The following is a 27943-nucleotide window of genomic DNA, read 5'->3' as shown; positions in this document are numbered from 1 at the left end:
CCTGAGATTTCAAACATCAGCCATATCCTGGTCTTGATCCGCCGAACCCCCAAACACATCCTCGAAAGAATCCATTCCCTCATCTTCCCTCTCGTCACCATCGTCCTTTTTCGAAGAGGCAGTGCCATTCGTGCCATTAGCGCCATGAAGCCCGTTCTCAGCGCCCGAACCGAGACCGTTCCGACCGTCCTCGTCTTCTCCGTCCTGCTCTTCATCGCTGTCCCACATATCCTTCAGGCTCCACCCCGTGCCCGTGAGACAGTACTTCTCCGGCGGGAGCTGCACGCCCCAGCTCTTGCCGATCTTGGGCAGGGCGATCCTGTTCTTTTCGCTCGCCTGTTCGAGCATGAAATCCTTGGGCAGGGCGCCGTGGAAATGGTAGTCCTGACGACTCGCGATGGCCTGACGCAGAGAGTTCACGGTGATGTCCGATCCCGCAGCCGCGGCAGCAGCGTCTGCGCCGCCACCACCGCCTCCTCCACCTCGTTTCGTCGTTGTTGTAGTCGTCGTTGAGGATGTGTAGCCTTCGGCTGACAGGCGCAGCGCGTCCGATAGTACCGAGGATGTATAGCGGTAGGCGAAGTCGAGCAGTTGGAGTGGTACGCGCTCTTGGTAGCTGTGAATGCCTTGCGCCGACAGGATCAGGTGGATCAGGCGCGCGTCTCGTGGCCGGCGCGACAGGCCGTCGTCGGAATTTGAGGTCGCGGGGACATCTGTTGTTGCTGTTGCTGTTGTGTTCGTTTCGGCTGTGGTGTTTGCCGTCGTCGTCGGCGCCGTTGGGCCTGTGGTCGGTGCTGTTGAGGATGTTGGTGTTGTTCGCTGGAGAGTGGCCGCTGCCGCTTGTGGTGATGCCATGGTCGTTGTGGTTTTGTGTTCAGCTCCTTTCCTTTCACTTTGGCATAAGGTATGTTATGACCTTGATGAGTGCTCGAGGATCCTACGATTGCTGGAGTCAAGAAACGGTGATGTAGCCCGAAACAGAGGTTGAATGTGTAGGTGGTCGAGTGAGAGTGAATTATGCAGGTACAGAGAACACAACGTAGAGTAGATCTGGGGAAGGAACGCTGCCGTCGATGCCAAGCCTCTCCCCCGCGCCCTCCGACTCGAATCCGCAGCTGCCTTTTCCTGTCACCAGTTTCCCGGTGCACCAAGAATCTGATGGTCCGAGCTCCGAGAGGGCTGCTGCCGAATGTAAAGATGCAGTCGATGATGTATTCTTATTCTCCTTCGTTACCTTGATCGACCCTCAAGACCTTCAGTTGCAACGACAACAGCAAGATCACAGACACAACATGGCCTCGAGATCATCCTCGGCCTGCTGGCGCTGCCTCATCCGCCAAACAAACTCATCTGCAAAGACTCCCTCGTCGGTTCGATCCTTCTCCCGCTCCTCGATCAAACACCCTTCGGCACCCAGTCAACTCGCTCCTCCGAGACGCCGCATCTCCACCACGCCGAAACACAAACAGCAGGTCGACCTGGCAAGAGAGAGTCAGTCGTACTCGGCTCAGTCTTCTGCCGCTGCCGCTGCTGCAAACTCAAACGTCGACGACCGCTCACGTCTGCTGCTCCGGCCGAACAACCTCTTCCACTCCTTCTCCGACTCGCCCTCGCCCATGATCCGCCGCAGAGCTGCTTTCATCAAGCAGAATGCCTACTGTTCTCATCCAGACCACCAACAGACCCGTCAGCCAGATTCTCCCCATGACCTCGAGAGCAGAAAGGCCGGCGCTCAGCCCCCAGCGCACGTGAGGTACGAGTGCCCGGACTGCGGCATCCCCGTGTCCTGCAGCGAAGAGCATTTCGTCGACGACTACGAGACCCATCTGGAGATCTGCGACACGCTGCGTCAGATCAACGAGGACGACCACGACTTGGTCTCCGGCCGCTTCTTCCCCGAATTCGAGTATCCCGGCCCGCAGATCGACGAGGCTCAGGTCAACATGATGAACTGGGACACTTTTCTCTACTCGCGCGAGTTCAATGCCATCAACGAGGAACGCAATCTGAGACAGGCCACGAGACTCTTGACCTATCCCATCACCGCCGGCAGTGTCTTGCACGAGCTTTCCCCTTACAGCATGAGAGGCGACGCGCGCCTGACCGCCGAGGGCATCAAGTCCTTTTCTGCTCTGCGATACACGCTGCACCCTCCCAAGTCCGGCGCGGGCGACGGCATCAAGGGTCTCCGTCCCAACCCTCCGCCCGTGCGTCTCTTTATCCTCGGCGCGCGAGCCGAGTCATCCCTCCCCCGCGAGGTCTGGATTCAGCTGACCTACCTCTTCCCTCGCGCCTCGTTCCATCTGATCTTTATCGGACCGGAGAGCATGGCAAATCGCGACGCCGAGTTTCCCTTGCCCGAGCGCACTCCCTCGAACCCCTACGGCGCCATCGTCGAAGACCGTCTGGGCGGCCAGATGAAGATATCCACCTACGTCGAGTACTTCCACAACCTGCACCAGACGCAGCATTTCGCCCCTTACGACCCTTACTTTGACTGCTTCATGCTCTACCATCCGGGTCTGGGCCACCCGGCCTCGTCCCACGAATGGGAACAGTCCATCCAACCCCTGCTCGAGACGAAAGTGCCCATCATCTGCACGGGATACACCGAGTACGACATGCAGCGCGACATGGACTGGGTTCACGACACGGTCGGCGGCGAAGTCGATATTCTGCTCAAACCAGGCGAGAACAGGTTCAGATCTCTGAGATGGGACCTCAACGATCTGGATCCTCAGGATGTCTCGGCTGGCAACTGGGGTGTCTGGGCGTTTAGAGGAAAGAGATACGAGACGACAATGAAGGGGGAGGGAGCAGAGGCATAGAGTACAAGAACCGGCTAGATTCCAATAAACTCTTTCTCTGCATATCTGCGCCTTTCTCGATTGCTCTTGAGTACTTTCAGTGGCATTCGATTGATAGAGAGCAGGGCTCTGTCTAGATGAAGTATTATATCTCCTGATCTTTGTTCGTATCTGCTGCATGTCCTTCAGATCTCAGAGACTCGGCTATAATCTGGTCACTCTTATAACATCTTGATCCTCGATCCTCTGAACACATAACCACCCAGCATCTTTCCGATAGCGTATCCGATATACGCTCCAGTGATGATGGTGATGGGCCACTTTTGCCATTCGCGGTCCCTTGGCAAGTCAGCGTGCGAACGAATACTACAGTGTCGCTAAAGCATCAACTTACCAGTCTAATGGGATGGGAATCGCACCGATCCAAGCTCCGACCAACGTGCCTGACGAGGCTCCAAAGACCTCGTCTACGGGTGCGTTGAGAGCAGCAATTTGCATCCACTTGGGCTGATCGACACCGTGAACATAGAACAGCGGCAGCACGGCGAGCAGAGAGATGTGTAGACCGCAGAGAACAGTGTACAGTTGATGCGTCGTGATGGGTGCACCGAACAGGATCAATGCGGCGGCAATGACGGGTGCGCCGAGGGAGACCGAGAGGACGAGGGACAGGAAGGCAGGCTACGGGAGTCAGCATTTCAGTCTCCCTCTCCAGAGCTGTGTTATGGGGCATAGGTATCTACATACGACTAGTCTGAATCCGATGCCGGGCTCTGCGTGGCTGCTGTGACTGGCGGCAGCCTTCTTCTTTGGCCCTGCCTTTCCCTTGTTGGGGTGCAGCGAAGCATAGTTGCTGCCAGGGATGCACAGGCAAACATACAGCACCTGGAGGAGTGCCACAGCGATCGCTGTCCTCGGTAGACTCTCGAGGGGCTTTTTCACAAGCGAGTCGAACTGAAAGTAAAAGACACCCAGGATGACCAGCGGGTGGATGTGAGTGTAGATCTGGGCCAGAGGCTCGTCGAGTCCCTCGATGGGATGGCTGATGGCCAGCGATTTGCTGCTTTTACTTGCTGAAGCTGCCATCTTGCCGCAAGCGCTGCCTGACGTCTCAAAGTTGTCGAATGCGGAAATCACTGATGATAGTTCCAAGAGCTCCGGTCATCTCCAATAAATGTTCGGGGATGTCTCTGGCTTCCGCAGCGAGGCGTTGTACGGCTGATTGCCGGCTACAAATCATCAGAAATAACTCGGTTTAATCGAATTAGCTGCGTCATTATTGTTATTCACTTTTGCTGTCCACGCAACAGTGCTTGATTGACTGATCAACTCAACAGCCAGATGTGATGGCATACTCATCCTACCTGCCCACGCTGCGGGTAGGTCTCTCCATCAGCAGACGATGCGTTAATCCCTTCGTCTTACGGCCCTCTCATCTGCGTCTCTTGCACTCGTCCTCCGCCCGCTGCTCCTCCTCCTCCTCCTCCTCCTCCTCCTCCTCCGGCTACATCGATTACTCCGACGAGGAGCACACCCCGTTCATTACCTCCGAAGGCGAAGGAAAGGGAGAAATCCCCATCACCCGTCCGGATACCTGGGTTCCTGCTGTATACGTTTCTAAGCGTTCCAAGCAACATTTCGAAGAGGTCTATGTTGACGTCGAGGATCATTTCAACCATCCACTTTTTAGTGTGAACCAGCAATTGGAAGCACTCCACCTCTACCGCCACCTCCTGCGCGAAGCCTCGTATCTGCCAGACCCTCACGCTCGCAAGTACATTGCTGCCCACATCGGCGATCGCTTCCGCGACCATCAACTCCGCCAGCATTCAATCACTTTGACCTATGGTCGCAGGCCTCGCGCCGTGCAAAAGGCCAGAAAGGCCCTCTCCGAGATATACAGAGCCAACCGTGGACAACTAAAGCTTGTCGCCAAAGTCTTGCACATGACTTATGGCCGCACCGGCAAGAGACGCCACGAGCTGATGGCTCCGCTGCTCAAGGACGACTCCATCCTCGACGGTGAACCCGCGTCTGTCTCTGTCCCGGAAGCAGCATCAAAGCAGCAAAAGAAAAAGAAGAATTCAGAGGAGGAGGACGCTACTTTTGCTGGACTCTGGCCTGCGAGATTCGACGCCGAAGCTAAGCACCTCGAACTGCCTAAACTCACCAACAAACTCAAAGCCCTGTTGTCCTCGCAGATGCGCAGTTCCGTCCCTGAAATCACGCGCCCTAATCCACGCTCCCTTAAGCCAGACATTCCCTCGAAAAATGTCTGGAACCGGCCCCTGCCAATGAAGAGAGTCAAGAACTTGACAAAGGAATGGTATGCCACCATGCTCGACCGCACTCTGCCACCCCTCGAAACCAACGCATGGGAGGAGCTCCGCCGGCGCGCCACAGGCCTACTACCTTATGAACCTGTCGTGCGGAGAGTAAAGGCCACCCCGGTACTCGAACCCAGCAGAGGATACGCCAACTCTAGAGATGCTATCCTCACACAACAACTGGGCCTGTCCGATGCTAAGACCCCGGACGAAATCTACTTCATGGCCGATCAAACCGCCAGGCCCCGAGAGCTGAACGAGCGATTCATGCAGCGGAGATGGGCCGCTGTCTTTGCCCAATGTCCAAAGATGGAATGGGACTCCGCCTCGGAGACATGGGACATCGTCTGGGGAAGCGACGTCTTGGACTCGGAACTCAAGCAGAAAACCATCGCTGAAATCCAGAAAGACGATGGACATGCGAAAAGGGACTTTCGCTATCGTCAGAAGGAGAGGATGAAGGCCCTCGCAATGGTAGAGCATCAACGACTGTTTCCCGCAATCCCGATTTATTACGAGCCTGACAAATGGTCTCGCGGCTCTACTCGCGCTCGCGAAGAGTATAATGAGCTTGTGTCTTATCCGCCCTCGTCTACTCGTCAGGAAAAGGAGGGGGCATGGGCAACATCTGAGTCTACTCGCGAGGATGGGAGTGTGCACTACTCGCCCTCGTCGGCTTTTCAGACTTCGCACAGGTCTACTTAAAGGTCCATTGACCATGCGCCTTACCAGCCCTCGTATATTCTTCAACTCATGTTGTTCACAAGGCGAAAGATGGAATGGCAGTTGAACGTAATCACAATATTCAATACAATACCTTATTGCCTCACACAAGTGGCGCCAACACTTGCGATGGGATACAAATCATGAGACAGAACGAAAGGAAGTCCACTAGATAGCGGTCACTTATAGAGATGGTTGTTTCATGTACTGTAAATCGCGAGCGCTCTTGCGCCAAGAATTCGGTCTCGGCGAAGCCCCGCGCTTCGAGCGATCCAACCACAAGTCCACCTCATGCAGTACCGGAACCGACAATTGTGAAGAATGGAACTTGAACAGGATGGAGCTGTCGCATTTGACTAATCCGATTGCTACACCCAAGCAGCTACAAACGTCTGCATCGCAGATTGATGGAGTTCCTCCTGAGCTTGAGGAGTCCGTCCGCTATGAATCAAGTAAGCTGATTCAGACAGCCGGCGTACTTCTGCGTCTACCTCAGGAAGTAATCGCGGAAGCTATCATAATCTTCACCAGATTTTGGGTGGGTCCTGAAGGTGGAAGTCTTACGCAGCACAGTGCCATGGTAAGTCATAAGCATTATAACGCATCGGCGAATGCTGATCACCTTCAGGACATCGCTTCTGCGACCATTTACTTGGTGACAAAGCCATCTGCTCATGCAGTCAGCCCTCGTCAATTGCTGTCTGTTCTTTGGTATCTGTACAAGCTTCCACAAAATCTGTCCTTGGAGTCTTTGAGCAAAGTGACTCTTGCAGATTCCTTTCTACCTGAAGGGACATACCAGGATGCTCTCACATCCCTAGTCCAGAACGAAGCTCACATTTTACGAGTCCTCGGATACCAGACCCACGTTGCTCTTCCGTATACACTATGCATCAATTATCTGCAAACTCTAGAAGTATTCTCTGCACCTGAAGAGGGGATTGCGCTGGCCAAGAGAGCTTTTGCATATTTGAACATAGCTCTGCTCAGTCCCCAATGCGTTTATCTTACCCATCAGCCTCATGCGATTGCCACCTCTGCCATCTATCTAGCATCCAAGGAGACTGGCGTAAAGCTGCCTGGGGATGAGTGGTGGGAGGTCTTTGATGTCGATCGAGAAGAATTGGGGTTTCTAGTCGTGGCCTTGATAAGCATGACTGGCTTTGCTGAACAAGAGGCCCAGAGATGGACCGGAAGAAAGACACCGTTGACGGTCGAAGAGCTGCAGGCCGAGATCGAGACGCAGCGGCTGATGGAGAACGGCGAGTGAAATCGACGGCTCAGATTGACCTCGCGACACATGCACAAAGGGTTTTGTTATCGCCTTTGTTCATTGCGAAGTATCAGTGTCGAGAGTCATCATCCTTTGTTTGCATAAGACTGAAAGCCGAGCGTGTTTCATCCCCACAAAGGGACAATCTTACGAACAGCACAACAAAAAACCCAACTTTGAGCGCAAGCTCCACGAAGCACAGATGAATGGCGATGCGATAGATTCCAAGAAAAGATACACTTATTGAAAGATAAGAAAATGGGTGAGACCTGTCTCAAACGTCCGAATGAAGATAAGTTCTCAAAGGGCACACTCGACAAAGAACAACAGAGAGTGACGATACCTGATGGATGTCGACAAAGCCTTGGTTTCCTTGTCGGATTCCCCATTGTCCGGCGCTTTGTCTCTTCCAGTCAACCAGCCCCAGCCGTCGACAATCAAGGCGATTCGGTCCAACAAGTGGTCTACCTTGTAGAGGCTACTCCAGGTCATCAACAATGGAATTATCGTCTTCGTTTCTAGACAAGCCTAGGCTCCGTTGTGGTTACAGGGTGTAGAGGCCACTTCCGTTGGCCACTGTCATTCCGCTGTTATCCTCATCTTCCAAGTGAGCAAGGATAACTGTTGGGCTTCATCATGAAGGTAGAAGTCGACTTGGTCAATATCATTTCATTCGTGTTTGTATGACTGGACTTTGTTCTCGAATTCTTCTCCTTGAATGTCTCATACCTTGATCGAACAATGTAGACGAGGGCGGCCAAACACCCTCCACGGGTTGCAAGAGGACTAGTGTACTCGGAGAGACGAAATGTAGCCAAAGGGTGAAAGGCCGTCGCGGTGTTATTTCAAAAGGCTGGTCTACTATCCGAGGTGAGCGCAACACTCTCGACGTTCACCACCAGATTCCAATATGTCCAATCCTGATTTATATCACCTTGTTCTATGCAATTGGGTTGTTCTTTGCTCCCCAGAAAACCAGGCGCAACAACAACATACTCGACACCTCGGCGAGAGATCGTTGTTAAGATTCCAGCACTTTCTTCTATAGCTCACGACAACTTCGACTCACAGCTTGACGCTGCATCTTATCCTGACCAAGGCGACTTCGAGTAAACCGTCCAAGAGGAACATGAAAATGACCACGACAAGCCGGACCCGCCGCCACTCCGCCACAAGCGATTCCAGGGCTCGCACACGTAGTTCTCGCACTCGCGGCTCGTCTTACAACAATCGCAAAACGCTGTCTTGTCCATTCCCACATTGTGGCTCCACACACTCATGCGACTTCAACCTGAGGCAGCACATGCGGACGCACACGGGAGAAAAGCCTTATCGCTGCCAGCACCCATTCTGTGATGCCGGATTCGCTCGTCAGTGGCTGCTTAATCGTCATACAAAGACCAAACACCCGGGAGACTCTTGGACTTCGAGCCTCAATACAACAAGTGTCAGCGGGGACAGAGACATCGATGGTTATGGTGATGATGTCGATGACGAGTCTGTCTATGCTCCCTTCTCAATCCCCGATATCTATCCGGACAGAGAAGATTCGGTCGTTGGCAATAGTCCCGGTGGTGATCTGACCGGCGGTATAGAAGTGGCGGTTGCGGACCAAGTCCATGCACCACAAATCATCCCCGGTCTCGACGCGTCCAATCCCAGGTCCTGGACAAAGCTCATTGCTCTGCCTCCTTTTCCTTCGGCGACTATTTTCACCTGCAGTCAATGCACCGTCGACCATGTCCATTTCACTGCCATGGACCTTCAGATTCATCGCCACATTCAGCACAATGCCTTGTATACCAGAAGCTGCAATTGCTCCTTGTGTATAGCCTATTTCTTCATCCAAGAGGAGCCCCAGGGAGCAGAACAGGAGGTCGTCGGGCCTGAGCTTTGAGTGGTGTTTGTGTCTCCATTCACCGGCTTCACTTAGGGGTTCGGCACCGTGATTAAGTCCGATCCGTCTCAAAAATAAAAGATAAATATGCCATCAATGTATAGAAACAATTAGTTACTCTCTTGTTGGGAGACTTTCAGCCAATGTATTTGGTTCCTGATTGAGAGAAAGAGAAGAATAGAGAATCTCGACTCTCTGGATATCCCTTTCCTTCCCATCGTCTATCCTCCTTGCCAAAAGGGCTGCTCAAGCACCGAGATACCAAACCTCTACCCCTAACACGCCAAACTTCTCCCCCTCATCACTCAATTTCTCATTCATGAAAGTCGGACACGGACTACTGATCCCCCGAGCCAGCGTGTCATCGAGCCATAACCCATACCTTCCATCTCCACCACCTACAGATAAAAACCCTTGCTGGCAAAGCAGCACAAAGTCATTCTCGCCGGTGTAAGGGAAGGCTTTGAACCGTATCCTCTCGGGCGTGTTAGTGCCTTCTGTGTTCCCTGTGCTGTTGCTTCCTGCTCCTCCGCCTCCTGTTGACGATGACGATGATTTCGTATTATCAGGGTGTTTGCTCAGGGATGCGAACGACGCAGAGGATGAGTTTCGGGACAGGTGCGCGCCGATGGTCGTGCTGCGTGTCATGTTCGTCGTGTCGGCTGATGGGGGCGGGGGTAGCGATGAGAGGTCTGGAAGGTTAGGGAGTCGAGACGCGCGCCAGAGGAAGGACTCGCCGGTGCCGTAGTAGTGCGCTTGTGGGTAGGGTGCGTCTGAGAGGTAGACGCCGAAGATCTAGGCAAGATTTTGTTAGATTTTTGGTTTTCTTCTTCTGGTGGATGAAAAGCAGAACTCACTCCGCCACCTCCATCTCTTACGACAACAACAAAGCCTCCCCTCTTTCCCCTTAATTCCCCAGTCGCAGAATACAGACTCTTGAGACTGCTCCCATTCTGCTCAAGACTATATCTCAACTCCCACTCATCCACTAGCTGCAACCTCGAAGGAACCAACAACCGAATCTCCTCCGCTAGAGCTCGACTTAGCAGCCTGCCTCTCGCGCCCGTGCTTTCCTTGTACCCAGACAACGTGAGCGGCGTCAGAGGCGGAGGTTGAAAGGGGGAATGTGTGCGATGGGGAGGATTGAAGAGAGATGACGTTGTGGCTGTTGTGGACGATGAGGAACGCATCTCGAACATGGATCCGTTATAGTTTGCGCTCAGGGCGCGGGCGAGAGGAGTGGGCGCCGAGTCTTCTGATAGTCGGCGCAGGAGAGCAGATGTCGTGTATGAGATTGGGTAGGTTAGGTGGCTGAAGAGTGAACCTGATGCTTTGTGGTTGTTGTTGTTGTCGTCGTTTTCGTGTTTATGACCACTTTGGTCCTCGTGGGGACTTTTCTGTTGTTCTCCGTCGTCGTCGTCCTCTAGTGCGTAATTGTTGTTAACACTGCTACTGTCGTTGTGCTTGTGCGGTTTGTGTCTGTTGTTTCTAGCGTTGCCTAATGCGGAAGAAGAAGGAGGTGTTGTAGCGGAAGGAAGTGCGGAAGAAGGCGATTGAAACAACGGAAAGGACGACGACGACGACGGCTCTGGTTTCTCCGAAGATGATGACATGCGTGTGAACTAATTATATCCGACCTCTTTGGGAGAAATGTCCAATTATGATGAGTTAAATCAAAAGGTGGACAATCGTGATTTAGGTAATTACCACCTTACTAAATCACCAAAAACAACTTTGGGCAGGAAGTGGGGTTTGAGCTGGCACGTTGTCTCTTTGGCGCTTTGGTGGAATGGCACATGCAGACGCATGATACATGACGTTGTATGAGATGACAGACGTATGATGTGCATGTCATGAATTAAGTCGGCACGATAAGTAAATGAAGAGACGACGATACATCCTTTGTCACATACATGTATACTCCGTACTGAACACTTTACTAATGTGAGCCGCAATAAACAATAGAGGTTGATCAAAAGACAACTTGCCAAGACGTCCCCATTAAGTGATCATCCGTCTCAGGCACGTCTCCACTGCGACGATTTGGACTGTACACAAGATCCCGCCTGTGACTACCAGTGATCGTATCATCTAGAATACAATCAAGCGGCGTCTCGTATGCAGACTGTGGTCATATTCGTGATTTTTGTTCTGCCAATGGTGTTTGCCTTGCGCTTGCTATACGACACTTTGAATGCGCGCAATATACAAGAGATCTGCGGTGCTGTGCTCCTAATTGGTTGTCAATCGTGCATGATCTTCGCACAGATACAGCCTCGGTGAATTATCAGAGCCTACTTCTATACAGAGTGCCGCGTATCTGAGACGCAAGAGTCAAATTGCGACGAGGGTCAGTCTTCATTTTGGCGGGAGAAGCAGTCATGCAAGGTAATCATGTCGAGGCAAAGTGCAAGAAGTCATTGCTACGCCGTAGCAAAAACCAGCGTGTGACATTAGTAAAGTGGGTATCAGACGATCCAAAAGTAGATCTGTCTTGTCAACATCAAAATCAACGCGCTTCGTCCTTAGAAGGGGCGCACCGTCTCCCATCCTCCCGCTCTAGATCTTGCCTATCTTAAACGCATATCAAAGGAAACAAACTCAAGTCTCGACAGCCTTGGCCTTGACACCGACAACAGCGCCCTGGGAATTGACGCCGACGACGAAATATTCGCACCTCGTGCTTTCATGGGCGACTCTGAAGACCTTTATGCCCACCTCTCCTCCTCCCACTGCTTTCTTAACGGCATCGACGACATCGTTGTATGCGCCTTTTACGTTCCACGAGGAGAGAGACGACTCTTCGATGTCGCTGCTTTTTGTCCCGATGAGTTTCGCGAATGCATCTGTTGTACGAAAGTCAATCAGCCTTGTTCATTCAAGAATATATCACAGTAATAGGTAGAGTAAAGTGGAAGAGGGAAACGGACCAACACTCAATTCGGCCCCCTTCTCAAACCCGAGTGCAACAGCCTCGAACGGCTCATCCGTCTCAGACATGTAGAACAGCTCTGAAGACTCGCCAGTAACACTCTTCAGCTGCGCGGGCACATCCGTGTCGACTGATTTCGTCTGCGCGAAGCCCGTGTCTTTCTTCGCTTGTTGCGTGGTCGACGAAGAAGTGTCTTGGTTGGCCTTCTCGAGGAACGAGGCGTAGGCGTCGTCGGAGGACATCTTTGCTAGGGTTTTGCTGTTGCTGCTGAAGGGGCGGAATAGATGATGGCCCTGAAATCTTAGAGGTTGTCGACTGTTGGCGCTGTGATTGGATATCCTTGGTATTGCTTTACTGTAAACAGCTATGGGCGAGAGATGCGACTTGGTGGTAGTGATGCTCCTTCTTAGCATGCAGATGACAGCCTTCCTTATCGGTAGTATGTGAGCTGCGTATATGTCATGTAAAGATGGCTAGATGGAAACAAACAGAGACACAGGGTATTGTTGGAGAAAAGGACGGTTTCACTCGCTTCTTTGTTGCTGTGATGCCTGCTTCGAAGAGTCATACGTCATGTGGGGGTGTGTTTGCGGCTGCAGTGAGGGGTCATCCTTCGGCGGGACCCTGTCCTGCTGGAAATTGACCTCAATGTTGTGTACACCATTGCGTTTGCTTTTGGGCGGGAGTTTAAGTACAGATTTGTAGGAGGGAGACGGGACACTTGGTAATAGTAGTATTGACGAGGGGATTGAAAATCTCTTGCCGGTCTCTGGCTAGTAGTGATAGTTTCTTATCTACACAAATACTTTGAGATCATACTCTCACTCTCTCAATTTTCTCCACTTTTTCATATCCAAAACCGGTCCTGGAAAATGTCGAGAAGGCTGGATGAACTTGAAGCCTTGCGACAGATCTTGTAACCATCTATAATTCATCACCCCTTCCGTATTCTCTATGTTTGGAGGAAATTGCTGGTGCTTGCTCTTTGTGAACTACTCCGATCTCGAACGGTGGCAAACTATGCCAAGCCCCCACGTCTATATCAAGTTCACCGCCCCTCAACTTCGATGATCTTCCAAGGGCCGGACAGCAACATTGTCCGAGGTTATATACATATATATAACACCTGCTGCCGACTTACTCTTCACTCTACTGCAATGTCTGGGCAAGCTTCACAGATCCCTAATTTAAACAGCTTGCGAGGCCAGCGTGGTGGCTTGAGAGGTCTTGCAAGGCGAAGAGGTCCTCCTGCCGATCCTGACCATGTGGTCACACAACAAGACAGTGAGGCGAAACGGGATGCAGTGATTCAGCAGACAGACAACGACGCAAGTCAGTCCCGGATGAGTGCAGTGGCCTTGAACTATCTAGATGATCAATTTGCTCGGAGCTTCGTCACACAACCCATCCCCCGAAAGTATCCCATAATAAATCGAGGCACTTATGTCAGAACAACAGGCATCGACCGCCTTGTCGATGCTTTCCTTGCAACGGATCTGAGTGAACGAAAGCAAATAGTGTCTCTTGGAGCAGGCTCGGATACACGTTTCCTTCGCAGAGCCCGCCCCAACTTGGTTTACCATGAGCTTGATTTCGCTTCTAATACTGCTACCAAGATCGCCATTATACAACAATCCTCTTTGTTGAAAGATACGATAACACAATCTCTGACCGAGCCTTCCTCGCTTGAAATCAATGCCGAGAAGACGGCACTGTACAGCCCGACTCTGAACATCCACCCTATCGACCTGCGTGAACTCGTAGCTCCGTCAACATTGCCGACTCTTCCCAATCTTGACCCAAAACTTCCGACCCTTGTACTGAGCGAGTGCTGCCTTTGCTACATTGCACCTGAATCAACTGCCAAAATATTGTCTACCCTTCAAACGTTGTTACAGGGGCCGTCCAGCATCATCCTATATGAGCCTGTTCGTCCTTACGACTCTTTTGGCAAGACCATGGTGCAAAATCTTGGTTCACGGGGCATCGAATTGCGAACTGTAAAGAAGTACTACAGTCTAGCTGCGCAGAGACTTAGGCTGAAGCAAGCTGGATTTGATGCAGGCCAGGGTGCCAGGTCTATCGAGGACATCTATTACGGTCATGCTGAGGAAGCATGGCTTGCTGACCTGGAGAGGCAGCGCGTCGAGCGCCTAGAATGGTTAGATGAGATCGAGGAATGGAAGCTACTTGGAAGGCATTATTGCATCACATGGGCATGGAAAGATTCACCAGAGCAGGATATATTCTCGCGGGCTTGGAAAGACATTAGAGGTGGCTATACCAACGCCGAAGTGGGTGACGAGGAGCTGTTATCATGAGAGAAGTGACTCAGAGATCGGTACGACGACACATCTGTGATTATGAGCTGGCAAGAACACCGGACAACACCCATGAGCGACTGAACTCGGCACCTCGTCACTACGCCCAAGCATCATGATCTCGATGGTTTCATTGACGATACCAGACTCTCCAGAGTCTCATTTTTTGGACACATCCTGTGCTCACGTTCGAGCCATACCCGCTTTCCAGTCCTTACGAAAGTGGGTGGAAAACACAAAGGAGAGTTGCCGAAACTGCTTTGTTTTTCTTCCAAGTCAACAAAGAAATAAGTCTTTGTCAAATTGACAATGACATGCAAGATGCTCACAATCACACTCAGCACAAATATAAATACCGAGAAGTGAGATGCTATACTTTCCATCTGTGTTGCTTTACTTTGTTGCACGGCCAGCAGATAAGTATTGGATTTCTCGATTCACTTAATTTACTTTGTCCCACTAGATTCGAGAGATCTAGCACGACAGGTAGTCGAGAGATTCATCACGGCTGAGAGTCCGGCCTCATCATGTGTTACATTCAAGAAGCTTTCTATCACTCCTGCAAGCACTACGGTACTGACCCGATCTTCATTGAGCGATGCGTACGTGCAGACACGATGCCTGGAAGCAGCAAAGGATGCGAAGATAGTCAGCATCTTGGAGTAGTCGCAAAGTATGAGTATTGCCCTCGCTGCATCCGCATGGGTCACTCTTCGCAAGCATTGTCATCTTCTGCTGGCAGAAGTGATCAGGAATCCGTTATTTCTAACGATACATCGTCTGAAGACAAATCTGTCACCTCAAAGCAGACCGAAGACCAAGTACAGAAACTCGACAGCGGACACTTCAATGGGCGTGTCAGGAGACATGCAGCCGTTTTCGACCAACCGCCCTTCTCTCAGTAGGTCGATGGGACGATGCTTCGTAGCGGTTATTGACAACAAGCAGATATATATGTCGAAAACTCAAACTACGACACCGCCAGTACTTCAACCTCCTTTGGACCTCAACGTCTTGAAGGAAGGATCAAGGCGCGACAGCATCTTCTCGAACATAAGCCGCGATGTAGTTGTGGGACCCCCGAACCTCGTTCATTTCAACATCTGGGAGACGACGGGTGAACATGACAGGTCTTTAGCATTCGGACGGTGTTCTGCCAGCGCCGAGCATTGTCGCGAAGGTAAGACATGGTGCTTCTCCTTTTCTAAGCAGCTGCCCCTTTTACGCGCCACAATTTGAGAGCACGAGTGAGTCCTGTTTGGTATACTGTTAACGAATTGTCGTTACATCAGCGGGTCCTTGAGGGCAACAGGCGTTGTTCATCAATTGTCTTTTCCGGTAGGTTTATAGCTTTTTCTGCAAAATGTAACATCTGAGCCATCGCAATCGTGTAAGTCATCTCTTGATTCACTCTTCTCATATCTTTCTTTGTTCTCTTTGTCTCCCGATCGTTCACTTATAGACTGAGTCCTTCGCACCAAGATTTCCGTGCCATTTGTGACGTAGTAGAGATGGGCTTGTACTTGCAAATTACACGATACATGATAAATACTTATTATTGAGAAACTAAATGAGTACTTCAAATCGAACGAGACCACGACGATGAGTTTTCCTGGTTTTTACACCAGCAACAAATAATAGCAGAAGAGCTAGGTTTCATAGACATTCTCTCCGTCGCTAGCACATCAGTGTTTTTTTCAGGGTTGTCTTGTTGCAGTTGGCGTGGAATGCTCGTAATCATGTTGATCAAGTTGACTGAGGTACTGAAGGTCGTATGACCGAATGAATTGTTGTGATGATGTTGGTGTATCTACTAGAGATAGAGGTTTGCTGCCTCTAACTGTGAAAGAGCTATGCATGACGTCAATTCGTCACGACAAGGTTTCACCAAGACACCGAGGTCGAGTCTGTAGCAAAAAGGCGGTACCGTTTGTCGCGAAAGCAATAAGGACAGACAAGCCCTCCCTGTTTCTTGTTCTCAATACCTCGGTCCATATTCAGTCCATTGACGCCTCAGGCAAGACACGAACATGTAAGTAACAGACCACCTACAAGGTCAACACCATCTTTCTGACCCTGTTCAGGCCCGATTTCTTGACAAACCTCGGTCTCCGTACCGCCTCTGCATTCCAGCATGCCCAGATCCCCAATTATGCAGGTCATTTCCTGATCGCCAACTTCCTCTTCGCTCACATCTTCTCCTCGTCTCGCATGCAGCGAAAGCTCCTCGGCATTGACAACAACATCACCCCTCGCCGTGACCTGGGCGAGAGAGCGGAGCGTGCCGTGCGCGACGGCAAGATCACACAGGTCCAGCTCGACCGCCTCAGGAGGATCGAGGCCGCGCACCAGAACAACATCGAGAACTACCCCAACATCGTGGCCGCCCTTTGTCTCGCCGTCGCCGCTGGCCTCGACAACCAGACTGTCAACAAGTACGGTCTGATCTACACCCTCGGCAGAATCGCCTATACCTTTGTCTATGCCACCAACACCACCGCTGGTGCATCCGCCGTGCGCTCGGTTCTGTTCTGGGTCGGCAACGTCACTTGCATTCGTCTGCTCTGGTTCGCTGGTAAGGCCATCAACTCTCGCCTGAACCTGTAATTGGAAGACATGGCGAGATGGAAAGGGGAATTAGACAGGATATAATCATGTAAAACAGAATCTAGCTAGAAGAGTGTGGACTGGTATATCTCAGGGTTGATCGACCGCTGTCTGAAAAAGGATCGCTGTATGAAGGAGCTCGTTTTCAGTCATTGACTTTTCGCTCAGCAGTCATCAACAGCTTACTAGACAGTCATTGACCATTCACTAGGTGGTCATCTACAATCCGTTAAGGGTTCATTGACATTTCATGCGTTAGTCGTTCACTACTTATTGAGGAATCATTGATCAGTCATTAGTGAGTCTTCGAAGAATAGAAGACCATTCGACCATTCATGGGAGGAGCTATTGCATATTCATTGTGGGATCATTAACCAAATATGAGCTCCTTTGTATGGGGTATCTTTGTTTATGTAATCGTGGGAAGTGAATGTCGGTTTCTGTAAAATGGGTTCTAGCTAAAAGAGTGTGGACTGCTATACCTCAGGGTTGATCGGAAGCTGTTTGAAAAAGGATCGCTGTAAGGGGTATCTTTGTTCATGTAATCGTGAAAAGTGAATAGCGGCTTCTGTTGAATGATCCTCGTCTTATTCAGCGTTTTGCTTCTCGGCCTCTGCTGCAGCGTCTTCTGCAGCGTCCTCCGCTTTGATCTGCTCTATCAGTGCTCGTCGTTCTGCCTCTTTGGACTTGGCGGCGTACATCTCCTCATGCGTAGAGGCCTGTGGTTTCTTGTAGGTAGAGAACGAGGGGACGTGTCGTGATGTCTTCCCATCACCAGTCTTCTGCGAAGGTGTGGCTGGAGCTCCATCCGGTTCAGGGGTTTCCTTTGACAGTGCCTTCAACCGCCGTTTCTCGGCCATCTTCAACCCGATCCTGGTCAACTCGTACAGCGAAGGACTGTTTGCGGTTGAGGGGGCGGCACTGGACCCAGGTGCGTCGGTGAATGGTGGTCTTTGAAGGAAGTCCGGCTCTTTGTTGCCAGCCCAGTATATCGAGTCGAAGAAGGCGAACTCGGGCGCGGTTTGTTTCTTGTACTCTTCCACCGCAGCATAAGCGCCTACGACGTCGGAAAAGACAATGGCTCCAGCAGCGACCATCACCTTGCGATCGCCCCGTTTCTTTTTCTTGTCTTTCAGTAGCAGAACATGCTCTACGGGGCCGAAAGCGGTAAAGAGCTCGAGCAGGCGATCCTTGTCGATATCGGCTCCCAGGCCTTCTCGTACCCACTTGACCTTGACACAGCGCTCAACGTCGTCGACTTGGGTGCCGCCTTGCGATTCAGGTTCTGCAGGCGTGGACTGTCCATTCCGCTCACGGTCCAACCGGTCCAATTCTTCCAATTCCTCTCTAATCTCTCTGTTCCGCCTCTCCCGCAGCTCGCGGACCCTCCTGGCACCATCTGCTGCGATGCGGGCGAGTTCGGGATCGTCCTCGTCCTCCCCTCGCTTGCGCTTGAGACCTTCGCTCTCGCGTCGCTCCAAATCAGCTATCATCTGCTTCCTCTTGTCCGAAAAACCCCGCTCACGCTCCTCCTTGGCGCGCTTTGCTTTTATGGTATTGTCGTACAAGGCTTTGGCCGCCGGGTCGGAGAGGACATCGTTGGCGATCTGTAGGAGATGAAACTTCTCGACGACTTCTGGCTTCCCGGCGTTCTTGTCGGGATGGTACTTGAGAGCAGCCTTGCGGTATGCGCGACGAATGTCTGCTTCGGATGTCTCGAAGGTGACACCCAGGAGTTCGTAAAAGTCATGCGAAGAAGTCGCATGCTCCATTAGGTCGTCGCCAGGCATAATAAGAAGGTGGAATGGATCAAACACTCCCACTTGATGATATCGGGACTTGCTGCTTAACAGATCAATAAAGGTCGTGATGACTGTATGATGAGGTGTACGATATAGTTATGTAAAGTGCTAAAAAAAAGGAAGAATAGTGTTGAAACAATATGTAAATAGTTATCGATTAGGCTACTACGCTAGCCTGCATTTAACTGTCCCCTCGCAACGCGACCACCAACCACCGTATGGAGATACAAGTAATGCAACCATTCAATTACCTCAATTACAGAAGGGACGGGGAGGTAGTTGAGGAATTGTCTCGCGGTTGACAGGAATTAGTTCGGAGGTATCCGTGCCCTCGAATTGCAGCTTCCAATGCAACGACCTCAATACTTCAACCATCAATAATTCAAACAAACCTTGTCTCTAGATCTGTCCCCAATTGAGGACGTATGGCAAAAGGTGAAACCGTACGTTCGACATCACCCTCATTTCAACGATGAGACACCTGAGCTCGTTCAAAAAGGATGGTATGTCGCGGATCAGGTGTGGATTAATTCCCTTGTAGAGAGCATGCCTTCGAGGCTCCATGGTTGTAGCAAAAGCGACGGTCAACTGAGCGGTTGGTGACATGGTTGAATCTATAGACTACAAGCCATTCAATGACTCACAAACCTTTGAAACTGCCAAACGAGGCGAACAACCCACCACAAGTATGACTCCGCAGAATTGTGATACACAAATATTGTTTGCGTAACAGAGAGGTTGACCTATCCTAGTAGATTGCTCGGTGCACACTTCTATCTATATCTGCACACCGAATGCGAGCAGATTGTGGCAACAGATAACGCATGAGAACACTGTATATCGGTGACACGCGGTGGCCCAGACGTAATTCCGTTGGCCGCAGCAAAGGTATATAAAGATACGGTATCAACCCAGGTACAGCAAGATACTCGAAGAAGGTCTTGCCAATAGTAGGATGGTATTTTGCCGATAGCTGTGTGTAATCGAACTTGCGTTTGGCAGTTCTTGTATCTACAAACAGATCAAGATGCTTCGCGTTATTCCCACTCGGTGCCTTTGAGTCTCTGCATCAGATACTCGACCTCGACCTGCTTCGTGAGAGGAATGATGTAGTCCTTGTACATGGCGACGACGGCCTCGACATCAATCTTTCCATGTGCAGCAGCGGTCGAGGCACCGATGCTGGGGTCGGTGCCGTAGGTCTTGGCCTTGAGTCGTAGTCGCTCGAGGACCTTCTCTTCGACGGCCTGGTTTGTGATTGCGCGATCGATGCCTTCCCTGTCGCTTTCCTTGATCATCTTGACGAACTTTTCTGTCTCCGTGCGAAACTTGCTCTCGGCGACGAACTTGCCAAAGTGGACGCGCCGCGACAATGCCTGCAGACAGAGCACATCGCAAGTGGCGGCCGATCCAAAGTTTTCTCGCGCTTCGCCTCGCTCTTCTCGATCGAACTTGGCGCACGCCGGCGGCAGGATGTGGTGGATATATGACTCCTTGAGTCGGTCGTTCACGCAGACATCGTTCTCGTGCAGCACACGGGGATACTTGATGGGAGCCAGTATCGGCTCTTGGAGAACCTCGGGGAAGAAAGGGTACTCGTCGGGTGCCTGGTAGCGACGCACGAGAGACTGCAGGCGCTCCTGCTCTCGGAGCATCCAGTCGAGGAGGGAGATGTCTGGCTCATTGGGAATGTGTATGCCATTGGGTCGATAGATGGTCGAGTTGAGGGGGAACTGAACGCGCTCGATGAGATGGAAAGTTATAGTGTCCTCTAGCCGACTGTCGCAAGTGTGGAAGAGTCCACGTCAGGATGTGCACATGACAATTTATCTGCCGAAGTGGTGGCGTCGATATATATCTTACATCAATTGGAAGCGGATGTTCGCAAGGTCCAGAGCCTTGGAGATGTCTGCAAGATCGACGGCCGTGTCCATGGTTGCTTTCTGTCACTGCTAGTTTCGTCCGGCTGCTTGCGGCGGATCGATTGTATTTGACTTGAACACAATGTGTTGCGGGGATGATGATTGTGTACACGGACGAAACAGTCACAATTACAGTTGCCATACAGGGCACAGAGGGGAATTGGCCAACGATGACATGTGAAGCACTTGGAAAGCTTAGCATCAGCCCTTCGGTCATTCAACGTTCAAAAGCCAGGGCAATGTCCTGGAGTGCAGCAACTACTAAAGGCAACATCACTGCCTCATCACATAAGCTACGGTACACAACCCCCTACTCGACTAATGCCACGTTGTACAGTGCTGCGGTCTGTACGGTGGTGATACCCTACCTTGCCTTGAAGTATCTTCAGTGACGTACCTACTGTGAGATATAATGTACAAGGAACTGATTGAAGACAGTCAAGGTCGAGTCTCGCGAGGACATGCTTGAGGTATACTAGTGTTGGACGCCGGATGCTTGCGTTTCCTCGTCCTGAGACAAACGGACATGTCTCTCAATTTGCGAGTAGAGTTGAAATCTGGACGGAGTCCCAGATGCCTGTCTCATCGTACGAGTGGGTGAGGGCGAGTGAGGTATGGGATCCCGCGATTGTACGGAGGTAGACGATAGATGAATCCCGGTCGCGGCTTCGGCCCGCCGACTTGCAGCTCAAACCGTCGTTTCATGACGGCCGAATGTGCAGCTCCCGGCCAGAGGGAAAAAGTCGGGACAGGGCCGACGTCATGATTTTCGATCACAGGTCTGGATTACATGGCAATAACGACAATATATAATTCTTGTAGAGATCGTGAACATTGCGCGACCTGCTGGAACAAATGACCTTGCTGTGTTGAGAAACAGAGAACAAGGCCACAGAACAAATTCCAAAAGCAAGCCGAAAAGTCCCCAAGAACTCAAGAAGAAAAAAGAGGGCGTCCAAAGTGCCTCCCAAGGCAGAAAGTCGAAGACTCGAGGAAGGAAAAAAATGTCGCGGCGCAAAACAGCGATCCCACCTCTTCTGGAACCATACCTCGGCCACTTCCCACCCGAAGCATCTCTGTCCCTGCTGACAGGCGTGCTGAATGCGTCGCCTCACTGGCTCACGGTTCGCGTCTTGCGTGGCGCATACGACGGCGCGACTTCCTCGGAGAAAGCACAGCATGCGCGAGCCACGACGGTAGCTGGACAGGAGCAGGGAGGAGAGGATCAGAGACAAGATGGGGACGGAGAAGATGTGGCTGTCGTGTTGGTTTCGTGGATGAGAGATTGGGAGTTTTGGAAGGCTGAGGCTAGGAGGGGAGCTGTATGTCTTCATGTCTTCCTCTATTTCTTCTCATTCCTGCTCTCTTCTCTTCTGTCTTATCCAGCATCTTTCGTTCTCTTTAACACAAGAAGGAGTATCAAGGAGACCAGAGGAGAGAGAGAAAGAGACCCCAAATTTTATCTGATCAACGCTGACTCGTCGCTGCCACACAGGGACTCGACCTAGCACGACTGGCACAGCACGATGAGTTCGCTTTCATTGACGGTCTGACCGGCATCTTCTCCACATCATCCACAGTGACAACGCCATCGACCAGTGCACAACAACAGCAACCACCTCGTAGATCTCCGGTATCACCCATCTCTCCAGCAGCAGGAAGAGACCTGCCACAGCGCACCTTACCACTACGTAACGCAGGGCCCATTCCCTCCCGTCAACCTCCTCCAGCAGCTACTTCTCCTCAAGCATCCCCAATCCCTGCTTCAGCCCCATCAGCATCGACAACAACAACAACAAAATCGCAGCTCAAAAACCTCCACACGCTGACAAGTCCATCCCTAACGCACGCGCAAGAGACGATAACAAGCGCCATAGCCGCTCTTTCCTCTTCTTCCTCAGTACCAAAGCCCAAAAAGATCTTACTAATCCTCGACTCTCCGACAACAACTCTCATATACCACGACTCTTCGTCATTACCGCAAAGCCAACCACAGCAACCGCCGTCTGCAGCCCTCTCAACCCTCATCCTCTCTCTTCGCTCCCTACCATCTGTCCACTCGGCAGTCATATCCCTCGAAATCGACTCGACCTTCCTGGCAGCAGCCACGTTAGCTCTCTCGAATTCTAACGCTGCTTCTTCGGGCCAGCATGACTCAGATAGCACAGCGACGGGTGTGATTCTCAAGACGCCACTAGAGACAGAAATGAGTCGATTCGTCGTTGGGCTTGCGCATGCTGCTAGATGGATTGTTGGGGTGAGGGGACTGGATACGGGGGTGGCGAAAGATGTCACTGGTGTTCTAAGGGTTACGAGGGGAGGCGCGTGGGATTATGCTTATGGTTACGATTATGATAATGATCACGATGACAATCACGAGCGGCTTGGGCAGGTCTCTCCGAGCGACTCTGCCGTGGAGAAGGAGCTTGAAGTTTTGTATTTCGTTCAGCCTGATGGCGGTGTCGCCGTCTTTGAGAGAGGTGCAGGGAACATTGGTTGAGAGAACGAAAAGACAAAGAATAGCACAAAAGTCATTGTCACTTCTGCGTGGCGCAACGGCACTGGAGACAGGCTAATTGTCCAGATGAACCGATACCTGTAGTGATGTATCACGAGCGTGTATTCTAGCACCTTGACTGCCAGCCACCGTTCAGGACTAGTATCCAAATCCGCGAGACCTGCAATTTTATGGAGTCATGATACAGTAAACCCTGTTTATAAGCATGCACCCTCGGAGCTCTAGAACATGCTTGTAGACCAGGTAATGCTTATATTGAGTGAGTATTGCACCACTATCTGAACAGGTCTGCAAGTCGATATTCTTGCCAAGACGAAGTTATTCTTATACGGGATATGCCTATATCCAGGGTGGACTTGTATACCAATTTTCGGAGGCCCTTCTTCGTACACAAGCGGAGCGATTTTAGATGCGTATATCGGCGTATCAAGGTATGGAGGTGCCGCAATTCATTAATGGCTGGGTCGCTGGATCTGAACGAAGCTGCAATGTCAAGCGGCGTATTGGACATGGCGAAAGCAGTAGTAATAACGACGAACAAGTCGCTCAACAACTAGTATGTATGTAACGTTATATGGGTGAACGTGAAGCTCACCTACATGAAAGGTTGCTGTCCAATCCTTTCTACGGTCTTGGAACCCTTCGAACATCTATAATTGCGACGAATCAGGCATTTTTTTTTTTGGGAGAGTACGCCGGATCGAGGTTTATCGACACAACAGATTAGCGGCACAACTACTCAAAAGAAGCGCCTTACTGTCCATTTCTGCTGTAATGCAGACGGTAGCGACAAGCTCCCTCTCTGGCTCGTAGGTCATGCGAAAAGGCCTCTCGCTGTACGAGCCGCAAATGTCGACTTTTCTGCATGGAACTGCCACTGGCTGTATAATGGTCACGCGTGCATGACAAAACCAATCATGATTGAATGGCTGCAATGGTTTGATCAACGTATGGCTGGTCGTAAGGTCATATTACTAATGGACGACTTTTCGGCACATCGAGCGGCGGTTACTACCTTGTCGTTGACTGAGCCGCTTCGTAATACATTTATATGCTGGTTGCCCACTACTTCGACGTGTAACACACAACCTCTGGATCAAGGAATCATCGCTAGCTTTAAACGGCATTATAGAAAGACGTGGTTACAATACATGCTCGACGAATTCGAAGCTGGACGATCGCCATTACGAACCATCAATATTCTAAAGGCTGTACGGTGGTCAATAACTGCGTGGTCGGCCGTTATGCCATCCACAATCCTTCATTGCTGGCGCAGTGCTCGGCTGATCGAAGGAGAACTACCTATAGATGCGGCTGCCGCTGCCACTATTCAACAAGACCAGGAGGTTGCTCAGCTTGTCCAACAACTACTAAAACGACGGCGCATTACGACTCTAATGTCTATTGAATCCTTCCTCGATCCGGTCGAAGAGCAAGTGTACGACGACGCTAACGAAGACATTGAGGCGGCGATTGTTGCGCAGTTTACGGATCGACCGGACGGCGACGACGACGCTGAAGAAGTAATTGGTCCTATACCACAGATATCTCATCAGGAAGCATTGCAACACCTTGAAAAGCTGCTGATCTACGAGGCACAACAAGATGATGCGGACAGTATCTTCATCCAGCGCCTTGGCGAGCAACAACTCCATGTCAGAGAAAGGCATGTTGAGAGTCTTATACGAAGGTAATTCACGGCCAAGTACACCTCTGAATAGCTATACCATAGAAATATCATAGACAAGGACATAGACATAGAGAATATCGATACAGAACTTCTGTCCAAGGCCTTGCCAATATGTAAGCATTCCCTGATCTACAGGCATATTCCAGAGCTCTGAGGTCATATTCTTATAACCACCTCAGGTAGGAGTGGTATTCTTGTTCTTCTTGCCATGACCTCGCCTACTATCGACCGTGTCCCCACAACGTGGAACGGGCGTGGAGAACAAAGGATGCGGAGCAAGAGTGGCGATAGGCTTGGCACCGGCATTGAGACGCAGGTGCAGCCGACTCCGCGAAGTGTGGAACGCAGGACGGTGAAAGACAGAAGAAGCAATCTAGATCAGGTCTCGTCACCTCAGGATCGGCATATCGGCACTTCGGCGTGGCCTTCCGGGTCAGCCTCTGTGTGCTTCTGCTCTCTCATCATTGGGCGAGGCATTTCCAGAGTACAGAGGCTCACACGACCGTCAGCAGAGCACTGCATTTTGCCTTGATGTAGCTACTGTATATCTTTTCACACCCAGATTATTGCATGATACAACCCCTCTTTTTGGCACCCACCACTACCTACCTTTCTTGTATAACACCCCCCTTCAGCCCCTAGCTTAGCTTTCTGTTATCATCTTCTCTTCTCTTCTCTTTGCCTGTCGTCATCGCCCTGCCTTACCACGACACTCGGCCCACGAGCATGCACTAAAGCCCCTCCAACCCACCCTGGATCAAAGCATTCTACAGTTCTCCGCGTCAGGCCACTTATAACACAACTCACAGCCTATATCTTCTTACGTCATAGTTGTCGACACAATGGTCAGATTTTATTCGTCGACGGACAGCTACCCATACTCATTCCCGGCCGTCACATTGGCCTACTTCCTGCGCTATCCTAACCCGTATTCGACCCATGTCGAGTCTAGCGATGTTCTGTCGCGCAACTTCGATCCCGTGACGCAAAAGCTCACGACTGTGCGCCTGCACTTGAAGAAGTCCAAGCTGCCCTCTGCGGTGCTCAAGCTGCTGCCCGGGTCCATCCTAGGTGCCGGCAAGGACGGGTCCACTCAGAGCTACATTCTCGAGAAGTCTACCGTCGATGTCAAGAATGGAAGCATGGAGACGGAATCGCAGAACCTGGAGTGGACGGGCGTGCTGAGCGTCGTCGAGCGCCAGGTCTTCCGTCGTCCTGCTTTCCCAGGAGTCTCCGTCCAGCAGCAGGGTGACCTGTTCAACACCGATGCACAACAGCAGACCACCGATGTCGAAACCTCGGTGACGCTGCACTCCCACATCGGAGAGAACATCAGGAAGCGACGAGCGGCCAGAGCGGAACAGCAGGATGAGGACAAGCCTCGCCTGGGTGGCTTCTTGAGACAATGGGCGAACGGATCGATTCAGAAAAGCATCGAGGTCATTGGGCTCCGACGAGCAGAGAAGAGTCAGCCCAAGGCCAAAGAGGGCATGAAGGTCGTACTCGAGAGAATGAGAAAAGGTGGGCTCAAGGGTGTCCTCGACGGTATGAGGAGAGACCGGGACACCATCAGCGCCGGAGGCTTCGCGACTGGCAAAGAAGACCCCGAGACTGGTGTTGTCGAGGTCCGTTTCGACGATAAATGAAGCACGGACTTGTATCAGTGAAAGATCTACCTTGAGAGGTATCGTTTTGTGAAATTTGCAACAAGCGTTGGTGTCGTTGGAGTTTTTATTGGAGGGAACTGATCGTTCTTTCCATTTGGATTGGACATGGTACCGGGCACACACGCGAGGGAGTCCCGATGTTGGCATCGACGAGGTCGAGTGACCTCCGGGACAGGAAACGACTGGCATGGAAACTCGGCTCTATTCATCTTTATCCTTGTATTCATATACGAATTTCATTTCTGATCATGCGATGACTACATTCACTCAAATACGCTTCGTTGGTCACTATGATGAGCAATTGTAGGGAGTTCCTGTACGTGTGTCTCTGTAAGTCAACATTAGAAGACACAAGGAGAGCACGAGCTGTGCACGCATCCGAAAGGAAAAGGTTGAGAGTGCATGACGCTGAATGCAATTTGGTAATTGGTATAGGAAAGAGAAAAGGTTTTTTGCACGTTCAACAGTCGACTCGAGTCCATCTAAGGGGCTTGAGTGGCAGGGACGTGAGAGTCGGCTTGCACGTCGTGGTAGTTCCATTGGCCTTCTACGGGTGTCTCGGCGAGATCGTCCCAGCTGTCGATGTCAGTATGATTGTGACGGAGCCGGGAGCGAAGAGAAGGGAAAAGAGAGACGTACACTTCGCTCTTGTACATGACATCGACGAGGCTGTGCTCGGCGTCTGCGACGTTGATGATCTCCTCGATCAGACCGGCGCCGACCTGCTGCTCGATAGACTCGACCCTGGGAGACGATGTCAGTGGGAGAGGAAAGCATGCTGCGTGCTAAACAGGCACTCACTGGTCAGCGGTGAGTCTCGGCTCAGGCTCGATCCTCGGAATCTGCTCATTCTCGACCTTGAGATCCCTGGCGAAAGCCTCGCCCTGGTGTGACCTGTCCTTCTGGGATCTGGGGCCCTCGGGCTCGGCCTTTTGCAGGGGCTCGTCGTCAAACTCCTCGGTGCGCATGCCCTCGATAATGGACTCCTTGAAGACAAAGTTCAGCTGCTTGGGGTCGGTGATGCTGCCAATCTGCTTGAAGGCTTGAGGGTTGGATTCAACGACGTGTCGCACGCGCTCCTGCCATGACTCGAGACCCTCGGGCTTGACGGACTCGACGATGGAGAGGCGGTGCTTGGTCAGGGCTTCGACCGACTGGCGGTAGACGGAGTGTTCGGGGAACTGCTTGAGCTTGTCCAAAGTGCTGTTGTAGAGGTAGAGCAGGGTGGTTCGAGGCGCGGCGTGGGTGAAGACACCGGTGAGACCAGTGGGTGCGCCAGGGGTGAGGTACTTGGCCGAAGCCAGAAGACGTAGGGAGGCCCTCATTCTGTCGGTGGAAAGATGGATAGAGGAAGTGGAGGTTGACGGGTGGGTGGCGCCGGTTGGAGGTCACTCGGTCCTGATCGATGAGGCAAGCACTCGATTGGATGTTGCGGATGTATAGACTGGAAGACGACA

At 51.5% G+C, this 27943-nt stretch overlaps 13 protein-coding genes across 16 annotated transcripts; 6 read left to right on the top strand and 7 right to left on the bottom strand.

The window, feature by feature from the left end:
- Positions 1 to 9: 9 nt before the first annotated feature.
- On the bottom strand, positions 10 to 855 carry AAFC00_000293 (uncharacterized protein; the record flags this gene model as incomplete). Its single annotated transcript, XM_069342433.1, has 1 exon — positions 10 to 855. The coding sequence occupies one exon, from the start codon at positions 853 to 855 to the stop codon at positions 10 to 12; it is 846 nt and encodes a 281-aa protein (XP_069200111.1).
- Positions 856 to 1292: 437 nt separating this feature from the next.
- On the top strand, positions 1293 to 2828 carry AAFC00_000292 (uncharacterized protein; the record flags this gene model as incomplete). Its single annotated transcript, XM_069342423.1, has 1 exon — positions 1293 to 2828. One exon carries the CDS (start codon positions 1293 to 1295, stop codon positions 2826 to 2828), a length of 1536 nt encoding a protein of 511 aa, XP_069200110.1.
- Positions 2829 to 3028: 200 nt separating this feature from the next.
- Positions 3029 to 3893, bottom strand: AAFC00_000291 (uncharacterized protein; the record flags this gene model as incomplete). Its single annotated transcript, XM_069342408.1, has 3 exons — positions 3029 to 3146; positions 3202 to 3488; positions 3555 to 3893. 3 exons carry the CDS (start codon positions 3891 to 3893, stop codon positions 3029 to 3031), a joined length of 744 nt encoding a protein of 247 aa, XP_069200109.1.
- Positions 3894 to 6059: 2166 nt separating this feature from the next.
- Positions 6060 to 7127, top strand: AAFC00_000290 (uncharacterized protein; the record flags this gene model as incomplete). 2 transcript variants are annotated; one of them, XM_069342385.1, is made up of 2 exons in its annotated part: positions 6060 to 6437; positions 6486 to 7127. In XM_069342385.1, the coding sequence occupies 2 exons, from the start codon at positions 6060 to 6062 to the stop codon at positions 7125 to 7127; spliced, it is 1020 nt and encodes a 339-aa protein (XP_069200107.1). The 2 variants fall into 2 exon arrangements, with proteins under 2 accessions (XP_069200107.1, XP_069200108.1); XM_069342386.1 differs by having other exon boundaries at positions 6195 to 6437.
- A 2146-nt stretch (positions 7128 to 9273) lies between these two features.
- On the bottom strand, positions 9274 to 10640 carry AAFC00_000289 (uncharacterized protein; the record flags this gene model as incomplete). The annotated part of the gene is made up of 2 exons (XM_069342373.1): positions 9274 to 9822; positions 9885 to 10640. 2 exons carry the CDS (start codon positions 10638 to 10640, stop codon positions 9274 to 9276), a joined length of 1305 nt encoding a protein of 434 aa, XP_069200106.1.
- A 988-nt stretch (positions 10641 to 11628) lies between these two features.
- Positions 11629 to 12201, bottom strand: AAFC00_000288 (uncharacterized protein; the record flags this gene model as incomplete). Its single annotated transcript, XM_069342361.1, has 2 exons — positions 11629 to 11873; positions 11958 to 12201. 2 exons carry the CDS (start codon positions 12199 to 12201, stop codon positions 11629 to 11631), a joined length of 489 nt encoding a protein of 162 aa, XP_069200105.1.
- A 915-nt stretch (positions 12202 to 13116) lies between these two features.
- On the top strand, positions 13117 to 14280 carry AAFC00_000287 (uncharacterized protein; the record flags this gene model as incomplete). Of its 2 annotated transcripts, none has more annotated exons than XM_069342347.1 (1): positions 13117 to 14280. In XM_069342347.1, one exon carries the CDS (start codon positions 13117 to 13119, stop codon positions 14278 to 14280), a length of 1164 nt encoding a protein of 387 aa, XP_069200104.1. The 2 variants fall into 2 exon arrangements, with proteins under 2 accessions (XP_069200104.1, XP_069200103.1); XM_069342346.1 differs by having other exon boundaries at positions 13303 to 14280.
- A 2030-nt stretch (positions 14281 to 16310) lies between these two features.
- On the top strand, positions 16311 to 16887 carry AAFC00_000286 (uncharacterized protein; the record flags this gene model as incomplete). Its single annotated transcript, XM_069342335.1, has 2 exons — positions 16311 to 16312; positions 16365 to 16887. Coding segments are annotated over 2 exons (525 nt in total).
- A 587-nt stretch (positions 16888 to 17474) lies between these two features.
- On the bottom strand, positions 17475 to 18677 carry AAFC00_000285 (uncharacterized protein; the record flags this gene model as incomplete). The annotated part of the gene is made up of 1 exon (XM_069342325.1): positions 17475 to 18677. The coding sequence occupies one exon, from the start codon at positions 18675 to 18677 to the stop codon at positions 17475 to 17477; it is 1203 nt and encodes a 400-aa protein (XP_069200101.1).
- A 1049-nt stretch (positions 18678 to 19726) lies between these two features.
- AAFC00_000284 (uncharacterized protein) lies at positions 19727 to 20623 on the bottom strand (the record flags this gene model as incomplete). Its single annotated transcript, XM_069342314.1, has 2 exons — positions 19727 to 20468; positions 20553 to 20623. The coding sequence occupies 2 exons, from the start codon at positions 20621 to 20623 to the stop codon at positions 19727 to 19729; spliced, it is 813 nt and encodes a 270-aa protein (XP_069200100.1).
- A 992-nt stretch (positions 20624 to 21615) lies between these two features.
- Positions 21616 to 23111, top strand: AAFC00_000283 (uncharacterized protein; the record flags this gene model as incomplete). Of its 2 annotated transcripts, XM_069347738.1 has the most annotated exons (3): positions 21616 to 21933; positions 22107 to 22244; positions 22419 to 23111. In XM_069347738.1, the coding sequence occupies 3 exons, from the start codon at positions 21616 to 21618 to the stop codon at positions 23109 to 23111; spliced, it is 1149 nt and encodes a 382-aa protein (XP_069200098.1). The 2 variants fall into 2 exon arrangements, with proteins under 2 accessions (XP_069200098.1, XP_069200099.1); XM_069342304.1 differs by having other exon boundaries at positions 22107 to 23111.
- A 2550-nt stretch (positions 23112 to 25661) lies between these two features.
- Positions 25662 to 26465, top strand: AAFC00_000282 (uncharacterized protein; the record flags this gene model as incomplete). The annotated part of the gene is made up of 1 exon (XM_069342283.1): positions 25662 to 26465. The coding sequence occupies one exon, from the start codon at positions 25662 to 25664 to the stop codon at positions 26463 to 26465; it is 804 nt and encodes a 267-aa protein (XP_069200097.1).
- A 503-nt stretch (positions 26466 to 26968) lies between these two features.
- AAFC00_000281 (uncharacterized protein) lies at positions 26969 to 27811 on the bottom strand (the record flags this gene model as incomplete). Its single annotated transcript, XM_069342271.1, has 3 exons — positions 26969 to 27062; positions 27126 to 27230; positions 27288 to 27811. The coding sequence occupies 3 exons, from the start codon at positions 27809 to 27811 to the stop codon at positions 26969 to 26971; spliced, it is 723 nt and encodes a 240-aa protein (XP_069200096.1).
- Positions 27812 to 27943: the final 132 nt, after the last annotated feature.

The sequence above is a fragment of the Neodothiora populina genome (assembly GCF_041146345.1).
Source record: "Neodothiora populina strain CPC 39397 chromosome Unknown canker_contig_11, whole genome shotgun sequence".
Classification (NCBI taxonomy): Eukaryota; Fungi; Ascomycota; class Dothideomycetes; order Dothideales; family Dothioraceae; genus Neodothiora; species Neodothiora populina.
This window is presented reverse-complemented; position numbering and strand designations above follow the sequence as displayed.